The sequence below is a fragment of the Acipenser ruthenus genome, chromosome 13 (assembly GCF_902713425.1).
Source record: "Acipenser ruthenus chromosome 13, fAciRut3.2 maternal haplotype, whole genome shotgun sequence".
Classification (NCBI taxonomy): Eukaryota; Metazoa; Chordata; class Actinopteri; order Acipenseriformes; family Acipenseridae; genus Acipenser; species Acipenser ruthenus.
Window position 1 is genome coordinate 20,413,576 of NC_081201.1, and position 21,787 is coordinate 20,435,362.

General features: G+C 40.9%; 1 protein-coding gene across 1 annotated transcript in view; it reads right to left on the reverse strand.

The window, feature by feature from the left end:
* inpp5f (inositol polyphosphate-5-phosphatase F) overlaps positions 1-17,845 on the reverse strand; it is a 105,598-nt gene extending 87,753 nt beyond the window's left edge. Inside the window, exon 1 of the mRNA XM_034031411.3 lies at positions 17,466-17,845. Within this exon, the coding sequence (XP_033887302.2) occupies positions 17,466-17,562 (97 nt within the window). The 5' untranslated portion in view covers positions 17,563-17,845. The remainder of the gene's footprint in view (positions 1-17,465) is intronic.
* Positions 17,846-21,787: the final 3,942 nt, after the last annotated feature.

Genomic DNA, 21,787 nt, shown 5'->3' on the forward strand with positions numbered 1-21,787 from the left:
CTAATCTGTACAGTATCCTTCACTTCAACAGCATGAACACCACATATTACTCTGCATTAGTCCTTTGGTAATGGCCTAGTTACCACAGTGGAGGATCATGCACAGTACATTCCTTTCCTGCCAGTTCTAATATCATATCATTATTGAAAGGGCAAGTACACATTACGAATGAGGGGCTCCCAGCACTGGTTCTTCTGATGTTAATTCAGCGCTCGCCTGCCTTCAAAATCAGTGATCACACACAGACACAATTCAAACCCAATATAACACTGGGGAATTTGAGGTTGCTGGGATGAAAATAAGACTCCTATTGCATAGCAGTTTTACCCATTCCAGGTTTTACTTGCTTGATTAGCCAACGTGTATAGGTAACAAGCTCAGGTGAGTCTTATTAAACTCATAGTAAAACCAGGAATGGATCAAACTGCTATGCAGTGGGAGTTTCTTTCCCATCCGTGGGGTTGTACCGCTGGACAGCAGAAAACCAGCTCTGAAACTATTTTAGTTTGTGGTACATTACATAAGAAATCAAGGGTTGAAAGGTTACCTTTTCAAAAATAGACAAAATGTATTAAAAACCAGAGATTAAACTTCTTCTAATTTACTGTTGAATCACTGTGAGCCCTGTTTTCAGATGTAAATGGGGTGTTCTTAATTCAGTAAGGTTTTAAAACAATGCTATAAATGTAATGTTATTTAATTACACTGTATGTCAGGGCTACGCACCGGGGGGGGGGGGGGGGGGGGGGGTCTGTATTTTGGTATTTTGTTGCTTTTTTTTTATTAAGTTTGTGTTAAATATGGCAGGCCTGGGATTAGAATCCCCTCTGATAAAACAGGTGTCGAATGTGGCCAACAGCTGAGCATCACTGCGTGTACACCAATCCTTGGTGTTGAAGAAGCTATGAAGTAGTCCAGGGGACTTTTATTCCATAAGGAGTAGATAGAGAGTGTATCTGTGTTGAAGGCTCTCTTACAGTGGCAGGAGAGCTCAGCCATTTTCTGTGCAATTTCTGGTACCACCATGTGTGTAAAGAGAGCAACCTTCCACTAGCATGACATTGCTGGTAGCCTAGTACTGCATTCAGAATTGTGTAAATATTGGAAATAAACCCAGGATCCTGTGAGGCACTTTGACTGCATCTCGGAGCGGATTCCCACCCCCCCTTTTACACACCAGATTAAACCTTTACTTAAGTGTACTGCTAAACACAGGGCTCCCAAATTATAACACTGTAATCAGGAGACACAGGTAAGATTTGCTATAGAAAACTAAGGGCTTGTTACTAACCCATGTAATATTGATTCAGACAAGCATTACTGCGGATATCAGAACTCTTCTGAAGAACCAGTGGAATGTGTAATAACTAACTGGCATTCAGGGATGAAATCTGAAAGCACCTCAGCAGAATGTCACTAATGGATGTCACATGGCATTCCAGTCAGGATCTTTGATATGGTAACTTTATATTGGGAAGTGATCTAAGAAAGCAAGTTGTGTCCACGTCCACTTGTTGTGAAATGTAGCTATAGCCATTATATAAAAAGAGTATTGCTTTATGATCATGGATTTTAATTATTATTTGTTTATTTAGCAGACGCCTTTATCCAAGGCGACTTACAGAGACTAGGGTGTGTGAACTATGCATCAGCTGCAGAGTCACTTACAACTACGTCTCACCCGAAAGACGGAGCACAAGGAGGTTAAGTGACTTGCTCAGGGTCACACAATGAGTCAGTGGCTGAGGTGGGATTTGAACCAGGGACCTCCTAGTTACAAGCCCGTTTCTTTAACCACTGGACCACACAGCCTCCTTTCTATTTTTTAAAAGAAAGTTCAGTGGAGTGATGCTTCAGCATCGAGTCCGACTTCAACCGAATCAGTCATTCAACGTAAGGATGCCATCTCTATGGACCCTATGTGGCGTGTGTTTACTTAAACTATGTAATGTTAGCGCAGGGGATTCCACTGGCTATATAATGTTTTTTGTTTTGCAACACATTTTCAGACATTATCTTGACCGTGGAATAACCCTGGCTTCTCTTCCATGCACAGACACTATCCCAAATCAAATTTTAAAATGTAGCTGAGCACGACTTTTGTTTTTAGCACAGGATGGTACGGTCATTTCAGCCAACTCAAACTAGGCTCGTAGTTTACTGCACCCATAGAGCACAGCCAGCTATGTTGCTGTAATTAACAATGCACAGGTTCATACTCTTCATTTCATAACTGACATGTTTTGTTTCATTAAAAAAAACCTGAAGAGCAGCAAGTACCAGCAGCTCCACCAACCTGACAACACCCTTCATTCAGTGACTCACATCTGCATTAGGAAATGAGACTGAGCTTTGACACAACACATCTACAGTACAGTGGGGAGGGAGGCCCAGTTGCTCAGTAATCCAGCTCTCCCAACACTAGGGCTGATAATAGTTCAGAGTTTGAACATTTAACACTGTTTAACATTTAGTATTTGTCTAAAAATGTTACCGGAATTGAACATCCCTACTCAGCGCTTTTCAAACTTTCTGAACTGGAGCCTGGTATGTGCTAATAGGAGGTAAGAAACTGGGTTTTAAAGTCATGGTTACAGTAACAATAAAACATAGCTGCATAACAACCAAAGTCGACAAAAAGAGACGCTTATGAAAAAGATATTAAGGGCACAGTTTCCTCACATACGAATATAATGTGAAAGGACAAAGAAGTATTGTTGGTTTAGGAGAGACTGCTGGTGCTTCAATAAGGAAACTTTCTAAAGCTTCCGTGTCCTACAACAATGTTCTGCTTTACATTAAACATGTTATTATTCATTCATTGTTCATTTACTCAGTTGCACCTTTTCTCTACTTTTAGACTAATACATACTGTATAAGGATACATGAAATGGTAAGATACCAAGAAGCAACAGTAAAGAAAACATTTCAAAAATAAAAGGAAGAAAGAAAGAAAACAGGTACAAATTCAAAGAATTAAAAATCCAAACTGTAAAACATCTACAGCGTGCCTTTGGTTTAATCTATTGCAGATAAAGACTAGCTGTTCCAGACAGAAGTCGCAAATCACTCCCTGCACAGTAAAGCATTGCATGTTTAGAACTGTATTATGTCACTTGTAAACAAGACACCATTAACAGATTTTTCACTCCAGAATGGGTGAGGATATAACTTAATAGTGTGTACACTCACCTAGCCAACTGTAAACAAAACAGCTGTACTGTAACCAGGGCAACACGGGTTTGACACACTATATAGCCTGACAGAACTACAGCCACCTAATGTATTAATGAATGCACCTTTTTGTGGCCAGTTCTTAATGGTTTCAGTGAATCTATCAGTATGTACAAAACCACAGAATATTTTGATTGCTTTCAAGCAGGTTAAGAACTTGATTAATGTTTTGTTTTTGCTTCCCCTCCCTTCTCTGCTGTTTTACGACTGCCCCGAATGTTTCTCCTATAAAGCTTACCTTTACAGAGACAGTTTTGCAGGATTTCAATTTTTTAAGTGTGTGCTATAAAATATACTGGAGCTGCTTCAGCATTATCGAATAAAAACCCTCTGACTCTCCCTGGTGGGGTTTGAACCGAGAGGAAGAATAATGAACCAGATTTAGCGTATGTGGCTCTGTATGCTAAGCCCAGCTTAGCCTAGTTATTTTTGTATTACTTTAGTAACAATGGATCACAAGGCTGTCTGGAATATGAATGACTTTCTGAATTAAAGGGTACATAAGGACCTTTTAATTTTATTGTGTTACATGTTCCCATGTGTTGCTACAACTGTTTATGTAAGGTGTGTGTATTGTTTTAATTTTTTTGTTTGTTTGTTTTTTTACATTTTGACCACTTTTTTAAACTTTTAAATTGCATTCCCTGCCTCAAGATGGCTTCCCATGTACCCGCATGGACCACTCAGAACTACATTTTCCATCATCCTCCTGCTCACTGGTAAATCTATCTCAGTTACATATATGAGCAGAGAAAATGATGGGTGAAGCCATCTTGAATTCAAGGACTGCAATTTAAAAGGTTTAGAAAAGTGGTCAAAATATTTTAAAAAATAATTAAAACAATACACACACCTTACGTAAACAGTTGTAGCAACACATGGGAACATGTAACAATAAAATAAAAAGGTACTTATGTATCCCTTTAAATAATGCTTCATACAGAATTCATAAAAATAACTGTAGGGCATTTCAAGCAGTTTGTGTCTGAATTTTTGTCTGCGACTTGGATATACAGTAGTGAAGGCAGTCGTACGTACTGCATGTTCCACTGTCATTTCTCCAATCTCTGGAAACCCGCTTGTCCACTTGGGACTGAACTTGTTATTAACATTGTTTAGTCACTGAGAGAGTGTATAAAATTGTGGGGATATATAGAGGTGTCTCTTAGTCTGTACATCTGTATGCATTTTTACATGTATTTTGAGAACACAGGATGTTATTTCACATACTGAAAATCAGTCACCATGTCTGTTACTGACATGCAGTACTTTAAATTGTTTGTTAAAAAATGTGATCAATAGACCTGTTTAATCTCAAAATGCTTTCACATTATTCCAGTACATTTTAATATTTAGTCCAGGAACGCTCTTGCTTGCGTTGGCCAGCTGCTAGGAAGAACTGCAGTATACTATACAAAAGGGCTGAAGAAGGCGGCTTTGATGTTTAACTTGAACCCCCGCTGTGCTACTGGGCTCTATTGGATTTCACACAAGCCTCACACGATACATCTCCCTGGCCAGGCTTCATTGTTCTTCAACCAGACCCAGCTTCCTACCACAAATACACATCCATTATTAAACTAGGTAGAGTTTCAGCAGGACTCCGAGTCCGACAGGAGTCTTCAGTGGTCATCTGCAATGGTAATGAGTAAAGACTCTACAGGCGTGCTAGCTTAGGGATTCTGGGGCGACGACAACAGTCAAACTCAAAGTAGTAGTGCTGGGAAAAACATAGGTTGTTCGAATATTCTTTCACTTCAAATTAGCTGGAAAGCAAAAGTATAATTCATACCATACGAGTGTAAAAATGTAATTGTGTTACATGAATAAACACAAGCATACTATAAATAGCACTATAAAATATCTTTTCCTGTCACATCTTGCTCTTTGAAGAAAGTTTCCAGTGCTTCAAGCTGACATAGATTTCCTTGGCCACTGCATTCTCGCTGCTTGTGTTGTTTACATAGCATATATAATAACCCAGTTACAGTGGATGGTTACTGAGGGAATTATAACAAGTGGTCAGCATTAGTAAACACCACCTGAGGGCCAAATGTAATCACTCGGGCGGTTACTTCGAGTATTTCACTCATTAAATCGAGATGTGCTGTGTTTTATCTGAACCGTGGCACCTCTGTATCTGTAACTTAACTGATTGGGGCTATAGGTGAAAATACACAGTTCCGGCACAAATACTGACAGATGATTTACAGCAAGACTAGAGGTGGGGATTGTATTGCCCATACTTCCTCACTTAGACCCTTTACTTACTAAATATCTTGGTATACCTGAATAGATAATCGTCTTTTAAGATATGCTAAATATTTGAATGAGCAAGACATCTCACAAGTAGAATGGTCCTCTGAAATGTTCCCCTTTTTCTAGGAAAGCAGTACAACGGGGGATGGGGAGTTTGTTTCCAGATAACATCACTCAGACTACTTGCTCACTAAATCTTGGTATCCCTGAATAGATACTGGTCTCCTTTTTAAAAGTATGTGAAGGATTTTAATGTGCAATCCGTTTCACAAGTTCAGTGGTACCCTGAATGTGATTAATTTATAAACAATGCAGAATGATTGGGTGGAGCATTTGTTTTCTATTTTACCCATAAAAAATGAATGGCTGCCAAGACTGGTACAATACTCAATGGAGTGTTGTCCTTGACAAGAAATATATTTTTTTATGACAAAATGAAGAGAAAATGTCTTTCTGAACTGTGACTGAAAATTCCCAAGTTCTATCCTCTGTAGCGCTGTCACACCTGAGTCACCTGTCTGAACAAGTTGAGGCAGGTGATGGCCAGAAATGAAATATTTACTATGGAAGCTGTTTCACCTTTAATGGAACAACCACATGGTTCATTTGCAGAAATTAACTATTGCCACATTCTTTATTTCTCTGAGGGACATCTAAAAAAACAATATCACCCTCTAATATTTACAACCTCTCATACCAGTTGTTTAATGATAACGCTCACATTAAAAGACTGATGCAAAGTAGGAATAATTAGCTGAATTTGCATAATTGCACAAGTGGACCTACATACAGTAAACTGTAGGCAAAATTCCTACCTTAGACACTTGTCCTTTTTCTGAATAGTGTTGCAGTACTGTGAAGTTAAACTGAAACCACAAAACTCAATTTGAAGATTGCAAGTGGGACTACTGTGGGACTACGAGCCTTCAAACATTCTGCACAAGACTGAAGAACTACACCTCTATCAACCTGGAGATGTGCTATTATTAACTGCTATTATGCTGAGAATTCAGGAGACTGCAGAATACAGTTTGATATCAGGTCATGCAAATCAGTAACACAGATGGTAATCTGTGCTCTTTTTCCTGAGGGATTTGGTTCAACCCAAATAGACTGTAGCTGCAGAAGCGGAATGAATAAAAATGAAAGCCTCTACAGAGAGAAGTGAAATCCAGGAAATCCACTTTGATCAAGTACCAGCAATTCAACGTTTTTCTTCAAGGAAACCCAGAACACTTCCATACTTACAGGGTGAAGAATAGATTTTTTGAGAATGAATCAGTCTATAAATGTATTTATCTCATTAAAGAGTTATTCGTGACACTGGGGCTGACATCCTTGCTCTCTCTTATAAAAAAAAAGGGTATTATGCTTTTCCCATGGTTATATAGACACACATTCCCCTTAGTTTACCCTGGTTTGCCATGTTTTTTTTAAATATGCTGTACCATACCTCTGTGCTTCACAATGCTTACCTGTGCATTACCCTACCTCTCTGTGCTTTACAATGCTTACCTGTGCATTACCCTACCTCTCTGTGCTTTACAATGCTTACCTGTGCATTACCCTACCTCTCTGTGCTTTACAATGCGTACCTGTGCATTACCCTACCTCTCTGTGCTTTACAATGCTTACCTGTGCATTACCCTAACTCTCTGTGCTTTACAATGCTTACCTGTGCATTACCCTACCTCTCTGTGCTTTACAATGCGTACCTGTGCATTACCCTACCTCTCTGTGCTTTACAATGCTTACCTGTGCATTACCCTACCTCTCTGTGCTTTACAATGCTTACCTGTGCATTACCCTACCTCTCTGTGCTTTACAATGCTTACCTGTGCATTACCCTACCTCTCTGTGCTTTACAGGGCTTGAATTTCATTTTTGTGTGGTAGGGGGGATTTCCCCACTATACTGCAGCCAATGGGGGGTGAATCCAAAATTTTAGGGGGGAATGTCAAAGTTAAATAAACTAGATATATTTTACTGCATCATCATTCATACTGGTGTTGCTTTAAAATAAGCTGCTTTCAGGAGACCCAACAGCTGTTCATCCCTGTGAGACAGAGCACTCTCCATTGCTTTTGCCATTGCCTGACGTGAAGTTTTTGCATGCAGCAGAAGAAAGGGTGCTTTTCTTTTTAACCAGCGCTCCATTTCTTTTGTTTAACTCTTTACACTAAGCCCTATTTCGGCATGTTTTTCACTGTTTTCATTTATGTATGTTTAACTACTGAATAGTTTGTACTGCATGCATGTAACATATCAAATGAAAGGCCAAAAAATGTAATATTATGTAAGTTGCCACAGGATCAGGCATACTATACATTGTAGAGATAAGAATATATGTTAAACACTTTTCCAAAAAAATCATGTTTGGTCACTACTATATATATTGTAAACAATGCACCACTGAACCTCAATATGAACATGGGGGGAAGCTGACCTTCTAAGCTTTTCAATGATACCGCCCTTTTTAGTCTAGCTACTTCAGTGACGGAGCAACAGACACAAAACAAAACAAAACCTAAACTGTGAACTTTGTCACATGATGAGAGGCTTAACTTGAGGCAGTCGTAGTTCCGGCTAGGAGTACCGTATACACACACTGAATACGTCTTTGTAAAGCCCCGAGTCTGTACTTTTAAACAAGCCATGATAGGTGGCTTTTACGGTGCCTGAGTAATATGTGCGTATCCTTTGGTGTGCTGGCGCCCCAAAATGAATGGGTCTGAGTTTTAAGAGTTAAAGCAAAAGTCACCGCCTGCAAAACAACACCTAGATAGACTTAATACCGTATTTTTTATTTTTTTTTCAAAACTGTTTACTTATACTGCAGTGTACCGAGTTTCTATAATGCTTAAAGATAGCGGCCGAGAATCACTACTCAGAATGCGGCTCATAGTGCTTTCATCACTGACACCCACTTCCTTAGAGACTGTTGGTGTCTTAAAATATCTCTGCAGGATTTTCCCACACTGAAAGTTGCAGATATGCCTAAATAACTTGGAAAAGGGCTTCGCTGATAGATGCAAAGGATTAGGTTCCTTAGTGGATACCCTTGTAAAAATCACTTGGGAATAGTTCACCTCATCAGACTGGGTCATATCTGCATAATAGGCGTGTGCGCGCTGCTTACGAAATGGAGATGAGCTTTACGTGAGGCCTACATTCGAGAAATGAGTTGAATTGAAATCAGAAAATGAAAATCTATTAGAAATCAAATTCAAAGTCTTTAATGCAGTCAGCTACCAAGGTTGCTGTCACAGCTTGCCATGCTGGTGCACAGTAATGAACTTTTATACACATCTTAGCCCTCATGCTGTGCGATTGTACAGTATTAGTGAGGTAACCAGCAGGGCTGGGGTCAAGTGCTGTTTTCAATTCCAAATTCATTTCCAATTCCGTTTTAGTTAATTCCAACACATCATTAATCAACACTGTAATTAGCAGTATAATGTAATGAGCCTTCCACAGTGGCAAGTCAATGTTATTCAATTGGTTTCAAATGAATGTAGTTGAACAATCACAACAATTATAAATGTCTCTAAAATATAAATTCCAATTCCCATTCCTTTGAAGGGATGGGAATTGGAATTTGTAATTGATTTGAAAAAGGAATTGGAATTGACGCAAGCCCTGGTAGCCAGCAAGGTGTTTTCAACCGGCCAGCACAGCCTCCGATCTGTGAGATTATTCACTGCACACCTATTCACAAGCACACTTTTCAAACAGCACCTGACCGAGCACTCTCATTTATACAGGCTCAGCCTCTCTGTCTGCTCTGCCTGGGGAAACCCTGTGGTTCCCTGTTGACAATGAACTGTTCAGTCCACCATTCAATTAATACTTAAAAGAGAAAGAATAAATACTACTATATGACTGATTTTAAATTTGAATTTGACAATGTTATGGCAGGAGGCTGGACTGGGATTTCTGATTTTAGAAAACAAAAAGTAAACAAAAAAAGTAGGGCTGTCAATTAATCGCAGTTAACTTCTGCGATTAACGCGTAAATGTTTTTAGAGATTAATTATTTTAACGCGCGTTAATCGCATTGCTGTGTCTTGAGCCTTTCAGCACACCGTACTTCAGTTCCAATGGCAACATTATATTGAGTGTCTGAGTGCAGTTATTGTTTAAATAGAAAGTTAGTCACTGAACCGCTTAATGGAGCAAAGCACTAAAAATGAATGGGATTTATTATTTTTTTTGACGGCTCACTTGACAGAAAGACGCTTACTTGTCTACTGTCAAAGTGAGTTCCAGTATCAAACACGAGTACATTTAGTCTGTTGCGTGCTGAACACGCCTTCATGTCTCAAAATACACAAGCAGCTCTTCTGCTACAGACAATAACAACAACAAATTAAACCCACCAGTTTCGACAGAAATGCAGGATCGCAGCAAGTCCATATCAAGCTAAGTATGATCATGATAATACATGAGTTAGGCTGCATTGCTCTTTTTTTTTTTTTGCGCGTAGTATGTAAAGCCTAACAACTGTTAGTTTGCAGTTCTTGGATATGATGACAGGTTTTTTTTTGTATGTTCTCTTCACAATTAACAGTTCATTTCCTAGAAATGCTTACTATAGCTACATATTTATAATTTTATTTTAAAAAAACTAATTTATTTCAGTTCACAATCACATTTAAAAATAGATATCCTATGTATTATGTTTTCTGATCTCTATATGCTGCTGATCAAGCTTGAACCGCACATTTTACTGTGTTGGCTGTATTTGTAATTTCTAAATTATTGCCCCTAGTAAATTTTGTTGGTGGTCATCAATGGGTAAATTGCTGGTTAAATAAATACATAAATAAACACATTTTAAACAATTTTATTTACAGTTAAGGATAATAAAAATAATAGCATCAGTAATCAAACAAATTTAAATTCAATGGATGTAGTAATTGTAACAATTTAATATGCGATTAAAACCGCGATTAACTAAGATTAATTTTTTTAAATCGTGAGATTAATTGCGATTAATTTTTTTAATAGCTTGACAGCCCTAAAAAAAATGCTTGCCTACCATGCAGCTTACATTAAACTATAAAGGATAGTGATTTCATTGTTCCACTTCTAAATAACAATATTCAGATAACACAGCTACTGTTTTCAGGGTAAGTTAGCTAGCTATTTCTATTTATTCAACAGCTTTAACTTCAGGGTAGTTTTGCAGGGTATATATAAAAATCTCAGAGGTGATCAGACCGCGGCTCCCGGTGAAATGCTGGGTGACGCACACTTTGCAGCTCAAATGAACTGAAGAAAGAATAATAAACAAAAGCAAAAATAAAAAAACAGAGAAACTAAAATTAATTACGAGTTTATTATTTTTGTTCTCTGTATTCATTCGTGTTTATTATTCTCTCTCTTCAGTTTCTTTGAGCCTGCATGTTCACTGCAAGGACATTTCATCACTTGATGACCTTCGACACCACGCGCTGATGCAGGCATACTTCAATCACCTTGAGTGAAAGCCGGATGTGTGGTTGAAAGTGCCACAAACTAGCCTCTTTAAAAGCATATCTCAGCAGTCAGCAGATGCTCCTTTCTGCATTCAATAAAGAAGCTCATATAACACCAGCGAGTTTTGTATGGCATGGAATATCGCTCCTGCCAAACGTCCTTATTCAGATGAATGCATCTTTTCATAAAAATGGAGTGGGCGCTAGACTAGATAATGCATCAAAAGAAACTTATTACTATTATAACACATTTATTTTCGAAAATAAGGTATATAAATGATGGACGTTGATGAAATGTCTTTGGTTTCTTTTTAATCACTTGATCATTCATCCTTGACCATGACACGCTTGAATGACTATGACTGAAGCATATGCACTTAATCACCTAATTAGTGAGACAGTTGATTGGACACTGGATATAGAGTGATTTCAGTTGTTGAATTTCAAGCTTGAATGAAAGCACTAAAGAAAAATCACAGAAAAAAAACAATATACCACGTCTGTCAAGAGAGCAGCGCCTTCGTGCAATCGGCATGTTGGAGGCTGGACTAGGGCAACGTACTGTGGCTCGCCGTCTTGGGTGCTCACAGCCAGCAATTTCAAACCTACCGAGATGGTATAACCAGACATACTCTGTCAATGACAGGCCACGAACTGGGAGACCAAGAGTCACAACACCTGCCCAAGATCGACAGATCATTTTGCAGCATCTTCGTGATGTCAGTTGTTAATCAGCACAATAAAAAGTCACTGCACCTGCTCTAAAACAGTCTGTCATTTTTCGATCACATCTAGTGAATTTTATCCAAATATAAGTAATACGTTTCTTTTGATGCTCAAGTATAAGTGATACGTTTCTTTTGATGCTTAAATACAAGTGATACGTTTCTTTTGATGCTCAGTATATTTACGTATCTTATATCTCATCATGAGCAGGTACTATAATCCCTTTCAAAACATCCACAGAGCTCTCAAAAGTATTTAATAAACATGCAGCAGTCATGAAAACCAAGAAAAAGAATCCTTACAAAAATGTGTTTTTTATGTGGTGTTTTTGGTGAAATCAGGGCAGTTGTACTTTGCTTCATAATAACAGAACATATTTACTTAAAGTATGTAATACATACAGTATAAATAGAAATACAGTTGGCGCGGCTCTATCGAGAAGACTGGAGAATATATCCCGAATAAGTTGCTGTCCCAGTAAAACAAGAGGCATTCGAGACGACCTTAGTCACACCTACATTCATAGATTCATCATGTGCAAGAGAGAAGTATTTTTCTTTTATTTTATTTCTAAATGAAAAGAAACAATAAAATCGCATTATGAACTCCATTATGAGTCAATTGTTTTCTTTTATTTCTAAATTAAATTAAATTAAATGAAAAAATAAGAAATCATATCTGATCACAAGATGATAGTTTCTTTGCAACAGGAGCCTGAGAAACCACAGGAGACTCCCTCCAATTCCAAGAGGTCAACGTGGTTTACACAATTTACAGCGTAATCACTGCACTGTGCTACACGAACCTTGCTCTGGAAAGCGATCTCCATTCATCATTTGAAAATACTGTATCCCAATTAAACAAAGTGATGTCCCAATTAAACGACATAAATAAAAGCATCGTCTCCCAGAGATATGTCCCATTTAAGCAGAAATCCTGATAATTCAGATTAGGCGTCGCCGACTGTAACGGAAAAACACCAGTGCATTTAAAGTTTAATAAACTGTAGATCTCAGTACAATAAAATGTACACAGTGTAGGCGCTGCAATGTTCTATCCCTTGTTCTTGTGTATTTTGCTGCCATCAAGAAAGAACTACTGCACAGAGCAAGTGCAAGATTTCGTTTTAATGTTGGAAAGAATTTAAAAAAAAAGTTTAGTAGCTAGTAGTTTGCTCGCAAACATTTGATGTTTTACAGTATGTGTCTTGCGGCTCTTGGGAATGTGGTTTGTAGAGTCAGGAAGTTTGGCCACCCCTGGTATATAATGATATCTTTTTGTTACTTAATTTGCATGACATGAACAGTATTCACTGTGTTCGTGAAACATTCTGTTCTTGGTAGGAAGTCCCTTTTAACGTGTTTGATGTCATTACAGTTTTATTTCATGTTTAAACTTAAGAAACATTTTTTAGAACATTCCTACCCATATCAAAACAAAATCCTGGCCACACCACTGCCAAGAACTGGCCAGGCCTTGCCTAGCTTCTGAGCGTAGATCGGTTGTTATGGCTGCAGAACTGTCGCCCGGATCTCTTCCAGCTGGCAACCAATTGAAGACCTGTTGTGGGATCTAATACCCACTGGACAGCCCCTGTAACAAGCCTCCCCAGCTCTAAGCAGATTGAGTAGGAGCCTGATTTGCTGCCACTTTATAGAACTAACATGTTTTAACATGGGCATTGTAAACACAATACTGGACTAGGGGGTTTTCCACTGCACACTGACAGTCTGTGTGGTCTAAGCCATCAAACATGGCACTTTGAATTGAATATCAGGGATGCTGTGCTTGTACTGTAAATGTGTACAGTAACTAAACAGTACAGCTTACACTTACAGTAGAATGGATTGCACTAGTTCACAAAGGAAATGAGTAATGTGCAGAGTGAAAAGGGACGGTGATCTCACAAGTTTAATTGGAAAGCATGGCAAGTCAGGGTAAACTGTGGTATATGCATAGTATAACCATGGGAAAAGTGCTAAATTAGCATGCAAATTTACTGCAGTAAACTTCATAAGGGCAGGAATCACTAGGGCCCTGTTCACACCTAGAATGTACAGCTTTAATTCCATTTACACACCGCAGTGGTATTGCTGATGGAATGTACAGCTATAATTCCAGTTACACAGTGGTATTGATGAAGGAATGTACAGCTTTAATTCCAGTTACAACAGTGATATTGCTGCATACCCATGGTGATTTGCAACTCAGATGTTCGAAGTTGATGCAGTAATATACTGTTAAAGCAGCGTCATCATAACAAAATGATTTCAGAATTTATTGTACACATCCATCCACTATGAAGATCTCCATGCAGTTTCAAAATAAACTCATTGAAAACACAATCCCATTTGAAATCATTGGCTCTGACATTACACTGGGTTAAAGAAGGGCCTCAGTTTGTCTGCTATATTTGCAGGAAGTCTGTTACTGCTTCACTTTCTGGGTCATTTGACCTCAGCTGTGTCTTCATGGACAAAGCAGATTATTTACTTAGTCACTGTTTAAGTTTTGAATATATATTCTCCCTGTTTCTCTTTGAAACAACAACCAGTATAAAAAGCTCACCCATATGGATGAACATAAGCTTATAGGTGAATCACATTGACTTTTTTAATAGCTACTTTATTCAACTGTGATGAAACTTGGTAAGGACATTCTTTAGCACATGTTTTAATAATCTGGTAACCTATGGAGATGCCTGTGCACACATCCAGTGCGTACACATGTCAAACGTACATACTGACGATATGCAGGCTGAGGTCATCTACTTTTGTAATAACAGCCATAGCCTGGTCAGCGGCTTTGCAGAGAAGCTCCAGGGACCAGGAGGTCTGTTGCTCTCTATCCCAGAGGGGAGGATCCGCAGCCTGGGGAAGCTAGCACGACAGCTGCCCGTACAAACTTGACAAGCAGAGAAAGAGAAGACTTCAATCCACCTGGCAGCTTTCAGCAATAATGAAACAAGGCCATCTGAGAAAAACAATACCGCTAGGCAAGCAGAATTAATTACCAGAACAAAATGTATTTTTTCTTCTTGAATACATCAGAATTTGTGAATATTTCTGTGATGATTTTCAAAGTAGGAGTTGAGACACTGCAATAACACCAAACTCTAGCTGTAATTAGAACAACTGGATAACATGCAAAGGCTTTTAACAGACACAGTGCCTCCATAGACCCTGAGATTCTAACACTCTCCAAGTTTCATCACAATCAGATAAGCAGATTTCTAGACAGCCGTTATAGAACTTAGAGCTTGGCAAGTTTCATGACACCTGGACAAACGCTTCTCTAGAAACATGACTCTAAAATGACATACATAAAAGCGGACAGCCAGACAAACTGACTCAACGTACCCCAAGATGATGATGGAACAATACTGAGTGTGGTAAAAGGGGTAAGAAACACTGCAGCCCCAGTCTTCTTGCGTGCAGTGATCTGCACCAATACCAATTGGAAGGCACAGTACATGTACACAGTAACTGAATGACTTCACTGTGATAGGAAGGAAGTACAACATTACACCTGTGAGAGCTCCAGAGGAGTGGACTGCAGTGCAGGCAGAGAGCTGGCAAGCTGAAACAGGTCTGTGCTTCATTTAGTGACTCTGATTTGAACACCCCCGCCAGACACATACAATATTCATTGTACTGGCGCACTGAGACATTATGATCCTGTTTGTTTCAGTAATGAATCACACGGTCTAGAAAAGCCCTACCAACATGCTGCTTTACTACAAACCAAATTATATATATATATATATATATATATATATTTTTTTTTTTTCCCAGGGAACACAACCTGGATGTCACATGTCATTTACAGTGTAGTCCTGCCAGCTGGGTCTGTTTACAATGATGTAAGAACACATCACAGATCCAATACAAAGACATGGTGGCCTCTAAAACAACACCCTGAAAATCCTTCGAATCTGCAATAGATTCATTTAGATTCTTATTTGGTGTACAAGGAAGGGAATGGCTTCGATGCCTTCTTGTTCCCAGAATGTATTGTTTTAAAAGTTGCAAATTAAGGACAAATTAAATCCCCAAGAGTAAAGAAATAAATTGTTGTGTAGAAGTGCATTTGTCAGCAGGCTCCAGTTGTTGGAACAGGTGCAGAATACTGCTGATGTGTTAATATCTGTGACACAGAGCGAGGAGCTGTATGATGCTTCCAATCTGGCCTTCGTGCAGCAAAATAATGATGTCATGGAGGTTGCACAGCTAATCTACAGGTTATACAACGTATATGGAACATCTCCGATTTCCAGGTCTGGATAACAGACCATTGTTATGTTTTTGCTTCCCAGTGACATTATCTCATTTAGATACAGTTTTGTACAGATACACAGTTAAGTATTAACATTACTTCTTTTAATATTCAAGGATCTGTCAAACGGCACAGTGCAGGGTCCTGGTCAATTCCCAATTCCCATTCCCTTTTAATCAATTCGAACATATCATTGATCAAAATTGCAATTAGCAGAATTCTGTTAAAAATGAGCTTCTCACAGTGGCAACAAATTACTTTAATTGAGGTCCCCGTCAATAAAATTAGCTTCAAACTAGAGTTGAACATCACAACAATTATGTCTCTAAAGTATCAATTCCAATTCCTTCAAAAGGAATGGGAATTGGAATTGGAAACTGGTTTTTAAAAGGTCTTGGAATTAAATAGGAATTGACCCTAAGCCTGGGTAAAGTAATGACTGCAGATTGGAATGTGATGTTTGTATGCACGTTTGAAATGGAGCTGTGTACAGTAACCACCAAATAAAACCAACATATAAACACCACAATACCGTCAAGCGAACATTCGTCTTGTATTTTCAACCCTTTTAGTGGCCCCATTTGTTTGAAAAAGCCTTATATAGCATGTTTGTGATAAACAGTAAGCGTGTTAATGTGTGGAGCTATTGATGTTACTTTTAAGTGTAACTAATTATAATTGCAATTACATCATTGTAACTGTAATTAAACAGAGCAGCATTGTAATTGTAATAGTAATTTGAATTTTTTCCAGCCATTTGGTATTTTGTTATTACGCGTTTATGTTTTACAGGAAGTAAATATCGCTATGCTTTTTGTCTAATGCTGGTTCCTGCCTAACGCTACAATTTTATTTTATTTGGATAGGCACTAATGTATTAGCTGGCAAAGCTGACAGACATAATGAATAAGATTGTGTCAACCACAGTTCTCGCATTTTCTATGATGACAGATGTGCCGTTAGTCAACACACTACATATTTATTTATTTTTTCCCGGTATGCAAATATGGCACATACACATACACTCTCTCTTCCTTGCTCCATTATAACTTATATTAAGGGCCGCAGTTAACGTCTTTGCGAGTTTTAATCTGATACAAACATATAGGATCAAAAGGTTTTAAAAACAGATCGCTAAAATATGTACCTGTGTTGCAACAGCCCGCTTCTGTACTTTGCCTACCTGCCTGCTTTGTTTGCTGACATGGTTTAGTGTAACGAGCACAGATCAATACAGTACATCACGCAATGCATTTATTAATGCTGTTCTTTATACAGAACTAAACAAAGCACGTTAATATGCTCCTCAAAGCCTGCGCGATTTTCAACTGATTTCAATACATTTTATTTTAATTTGTATGTGTACTTTGTTTATGTCGCGTCGAGTTGTGTTTCATGCAATTGCAAAGGGGTAGTTGGTGTAATGTGTATGTGACTTTACACAGAGAGACACAAACATAACGGTACCTTATGTTTAATAATAATACTCACCGGGTCTGACGACTATCGACCCATCCTTTCTACTACACCAGAGTGCCTTCTCTCCACTCTGCAAAATATAGTGATCTTTGGCTTGGAATAGCTCCATCCTCTGCCGACCGTAGCATGTGCAAATATCAACGGTGCTGTTCAACAACTATCCATCGTGGTGGTACTGCACTAAAAACAAGCGGTGTTTTAAAAAGAGACCTGTTAATGTGCGGGAAAATCAGTTCAATCCGACAGGTTCAATTCATCCCTGGCGTGAAGGTCGGTAGCCAGACGGGATTACTTTGTTTAGGTATAGAGAGTGTCTCAATGGCAATACATACCACACTGCTTCCTAGCCTAGCTACTTTCTTTTCCAATGACTGAATCAATTTCCTGCAAAAGCGGCTCACACGTGACTTCAGTCGTCAGGCTAAACAGAGTATTTAAAGGGACCGCGTTCCATTTTTAAAGACCTTGTCAAAAACACGTTAAAACAGATAAGCGGTATTTTTGGTAATGCGGGAGACCTCAACCTCCACATCCCAGAATCGAGAAAAACTGCAATTTATGATTTATAATAATACAAACATGTTTCTTTCTGGATAACTGTTTAAGAATGTATTTCATAGTGCACTATACTTCATTTGAAAGCAGGCTGTGTTGACTGTAGGGTTGGGTACCTACAGGTAGGTTTCAGGTGAACTAAACAGACATGCTCCGGCAAGACACATACTTAAACAAAAAGGGGTCTTAATACGGCGTGGATTTGGCATGAGTATTACACCATGAGATATTATAAAACGTTTTATTTTTAAATGAACATTTACAGTTCAAACAATGTTTGCATTCACATTATTGATTCCATCTAACAAAACTATCACACGCCCTTAAACCGGAGAACCGGCTCAGGAAACACAGAACAACAGAGCACCACGTGATACTACATTGTCAACTGCCTGCACACTCAGGAGGCTGTGGCAGGTGAGGACAGAACAGATCTAGAGCGAGTGACACCTGCTGGTCAAACATCCTATTTCAGAAGTAATCTGTGACAAACCAGTTTCTAGTCAGATAGCGTCCTCTGGCGTGAAAAAGATACAAGACAGGGTACCAAACACCTTGTATTGACCTAAATTTATCAACGTATAGTGTAGCGTGCACGGGGTAGGCAGCAGCAGGGCTGGTAGGTGACGTAATCACACACGAAGACATAAGCCTGATATGCGCTTAAGGGATCCGGTGCTTTTGTACAGCGGTATAGGCGCTATGCTTTAGAAGCCCCCCTTCCGCCTGCACACTGCCCTGTTATCCGAGTGTCCTGGCACGGAGCAGCGGTTACAGCGCTGCATTGAAATCTGTTGGATTGGTAGTTGGAATCCAAGTTCTCGGTTATTATTTATCGGAGTGTTCCTTTAGTTTTCACATATTGCACTGTGAATAGTAAATCCTAAAACTGGAACTGGAACTGGAAATTGAACCTTTTATTATTTGTATTACAGGGTTGAATATTGAACTTTTTTTTTACATTTCCTCTAATTTTAAGAATGTGGATTATACGGTTTTACATTCACTTGTCGTGGTCCTTTTATAACCTGTCCTCATAGCACTATTATTAGCTAATTGTGTAACCCAACACAAGGTCTTGTAAGTGGCTCTGTCAGCCCATTCAAGTCTAGGATCTCAGGCTCTATTCTCAAAACCTCCCGGACAGTTTTAAGGTTTTTTGAAGAGTGTTTATAAACATGTTCTTAGGTCCAAGTTAACCTGTAAACATCACATAGATCTGTGTCTTTATGTCAGTAAGCACCAGCCCCATCTAGTGAACACCTACACTTTGGATGGAGTTTCCTTTTATATTTCTGGGAATACAATGCAGATGTTTGCTGGTGCTTACTAACTTTGGCTAATTTAGCTGGTATGTAATATATGCCTGAGGCTGACAACTACAGCTGAAGAACATACTTAATAAAAAAAAAATTAAACACCCTGTAGCAGGGCGGAAGAAAAGCCCTACTGTTTAATCATATTGTTTATTTCTTTTTAGATCGGGGTCACCCCCCTCCGCCCCTGTGCAGTGTATTGTGTATTTATTTTTATTGTATTATATTTATGACGGCGAAGTGCCGCCGTGTTATTGTTTTGTTTATATTTAAAACGTGTCCTGGCAGAGGCGAGATCGGTGCTCGTCCTCTGCCAGGAGTAGGAGAAAAACTCGTGCAGAAGGTGGCCATCTCCCGAATTAATTAAATGATTAATTTTGTTGCTAATCGTGAGATGGTCACCTGTTATAAAAAGCCTGCAGCTCTCTAGCTTGGGGTGGGTGTTAGGAGCGAGAGTGGAGAGAGCGAGGAGAGGAGAGGAGAGGAGAGGAGAGGAGAGGAGAGGAGAGGAGAGGAACGAAACGAAACTTAAAAAGAAAACGTAAAGAAAGATTCCAGGAACAGTGACAGCAACTGCCCAGCCTAACCTGGGATCGTATTATTTATTGTTTATTTTGTGTTCGAGATTTGTTTTTGTTTAACCTTTTTATTTTTCTCTGTGAGCACAGTGTTTGTGTTTAAAATATTTTATTTATTTTTGGTTCTCTTTAAATAAAACGGCTCCCACGCCACTGCACACCTTGGCCATCTGCCCCACCCAATACCAGGGAGAGGAGTGGGCTGCCCAAGCGAGCCAGGACCAGATACCCCGGGGGAGACCCCAGAAGTGGGAGCTACCAGCCGCGGCCACCAAGCGGGAGAGCAGCTGGGATGCCATCCTCCGGGCGGTCATGCATGACTGCTGGTGCCCCATCTGCGGTGAGCGGGGGCATTCTCCACTCAACTGCCCTCTCCGGTCAGAGGGGTGCCTGCTATGCCCATTCCCACCAGCAGAGGGAGAGTGCCTGCTGGTCCCATCACCACCTGAGAGAGGAGACCTGGAGAGGGAGTCGGTGCGTCCACAGCCCAAGAGGGAGGAGCCAGTGCGTCCACAGCCCAAGAGGGGGGAGGCCGAACGTCCACAGCCCAAGAGGGAGGAGCCAGTGCATCCACAGTCCAAGAGGGAGGAGCCAGTGCGTCCACAGCCCAAAAGGGGGAAGGCCGAACATCCACAGCCCAGGTATCCGCCAGCAGAGGGAGAGTTCCTGCTGGTTCCGCCTCCGCCGTCCTGGGAGGACTGGGTGTCACCCCCACCTCCGCCAGCAGAGGGTGAGTTCCTGCTGGTGCCACCTCCACCTCCATGGGAGGACGACTTGTCGCTCCCACCGCCACTAGCAGGGGGAGCATGCCTGCTGGTTCCGCTTCCACCACCGCCAGCAGAGGGAACATGCCTGCTGGTTTCCCTGCTGCAGCCAGAAAGGGAGGATCCCCTGCCGCCTTTGCAGCCAGAAGGGGAGGAGCCCCTGCCGCCTTTGCAGCCAGAAGGGAAGGAGCCCCTGCCGCTTTTGCAGCCAGAAGGGGAGGAGCCCCTGCCGCCTTTGCAGCCAGAAGGGGAGGAGCCCCTGCCGCCTTTGCAGCCAGAAGGGGAGGAGCCGCCTTGGCCGCTAGAAGAGAAGGAGCCTCTTCCGATTTTACCGTCAAGAGGAGCAGGAGCTACCTCTACCTCCACCACCACCAACATTGGGAGAAGTGGAGCTCCTGCTGTCGCTTTCATGGCCAGGGGCTCCCCTCCTGCCGTCGCCATCGCCTGGGGATGCCAGTTTGCCATCGCCTGAGCCGGCCTGCTGCTCGGCATCGCCTGGAGTTGCCTGTGTCTCCCTTGCTTCCCCTAGGGTTGCTGCCGGTCCTGTGTCGCCTCCCGAGGGTCCGCTGCTGCTGGCGTCGCCTCCCGAGGGTCCGCTGCTGCTGCCGTCGCCTCCCGAGGGTCCGCTGCTGCTGCCGTCGCCTCCCGTGGGTCTGCTGCTGCTGCCGTCGCCTCCCGAGGGTCTGCTGCTGCTGCCGTCGCCTCCCGAGGGTCCGCTGCTGCTGCCTTCGCCTGGGGTCGTCGAGGGTCCGGCTTCACCTGGGGTCGCCGGGGATCCTGCTTCGCCTGGGGTCACTACACTATGGCCGGAGCCCCACGGAGGGGAACTGCCGGCCATGAAGAGGAGGGGGAAGGTCAGGAGACCAGCTCCCCCAGCCGCACTTTCGCGGTAGAATAGAGTGTGGCGGGAGCCCCGGAAGAGGGAGCTGCCGGCCACGAACAATTGGGGGGTGCCAGAGATTCCACCATGGCCACCCCCCAGAAACAACTTGCTTCCCCCTCTTCCAGGACATTGAGACTGAGGGGGGAGGTGGCCATTGGGGCCATGTGTGCTTCGCACAAGGAGGGGGATATGTAGCAGTGCGGAAGAAAAGCCCTGCTGTTTAATCATATTGTTTATT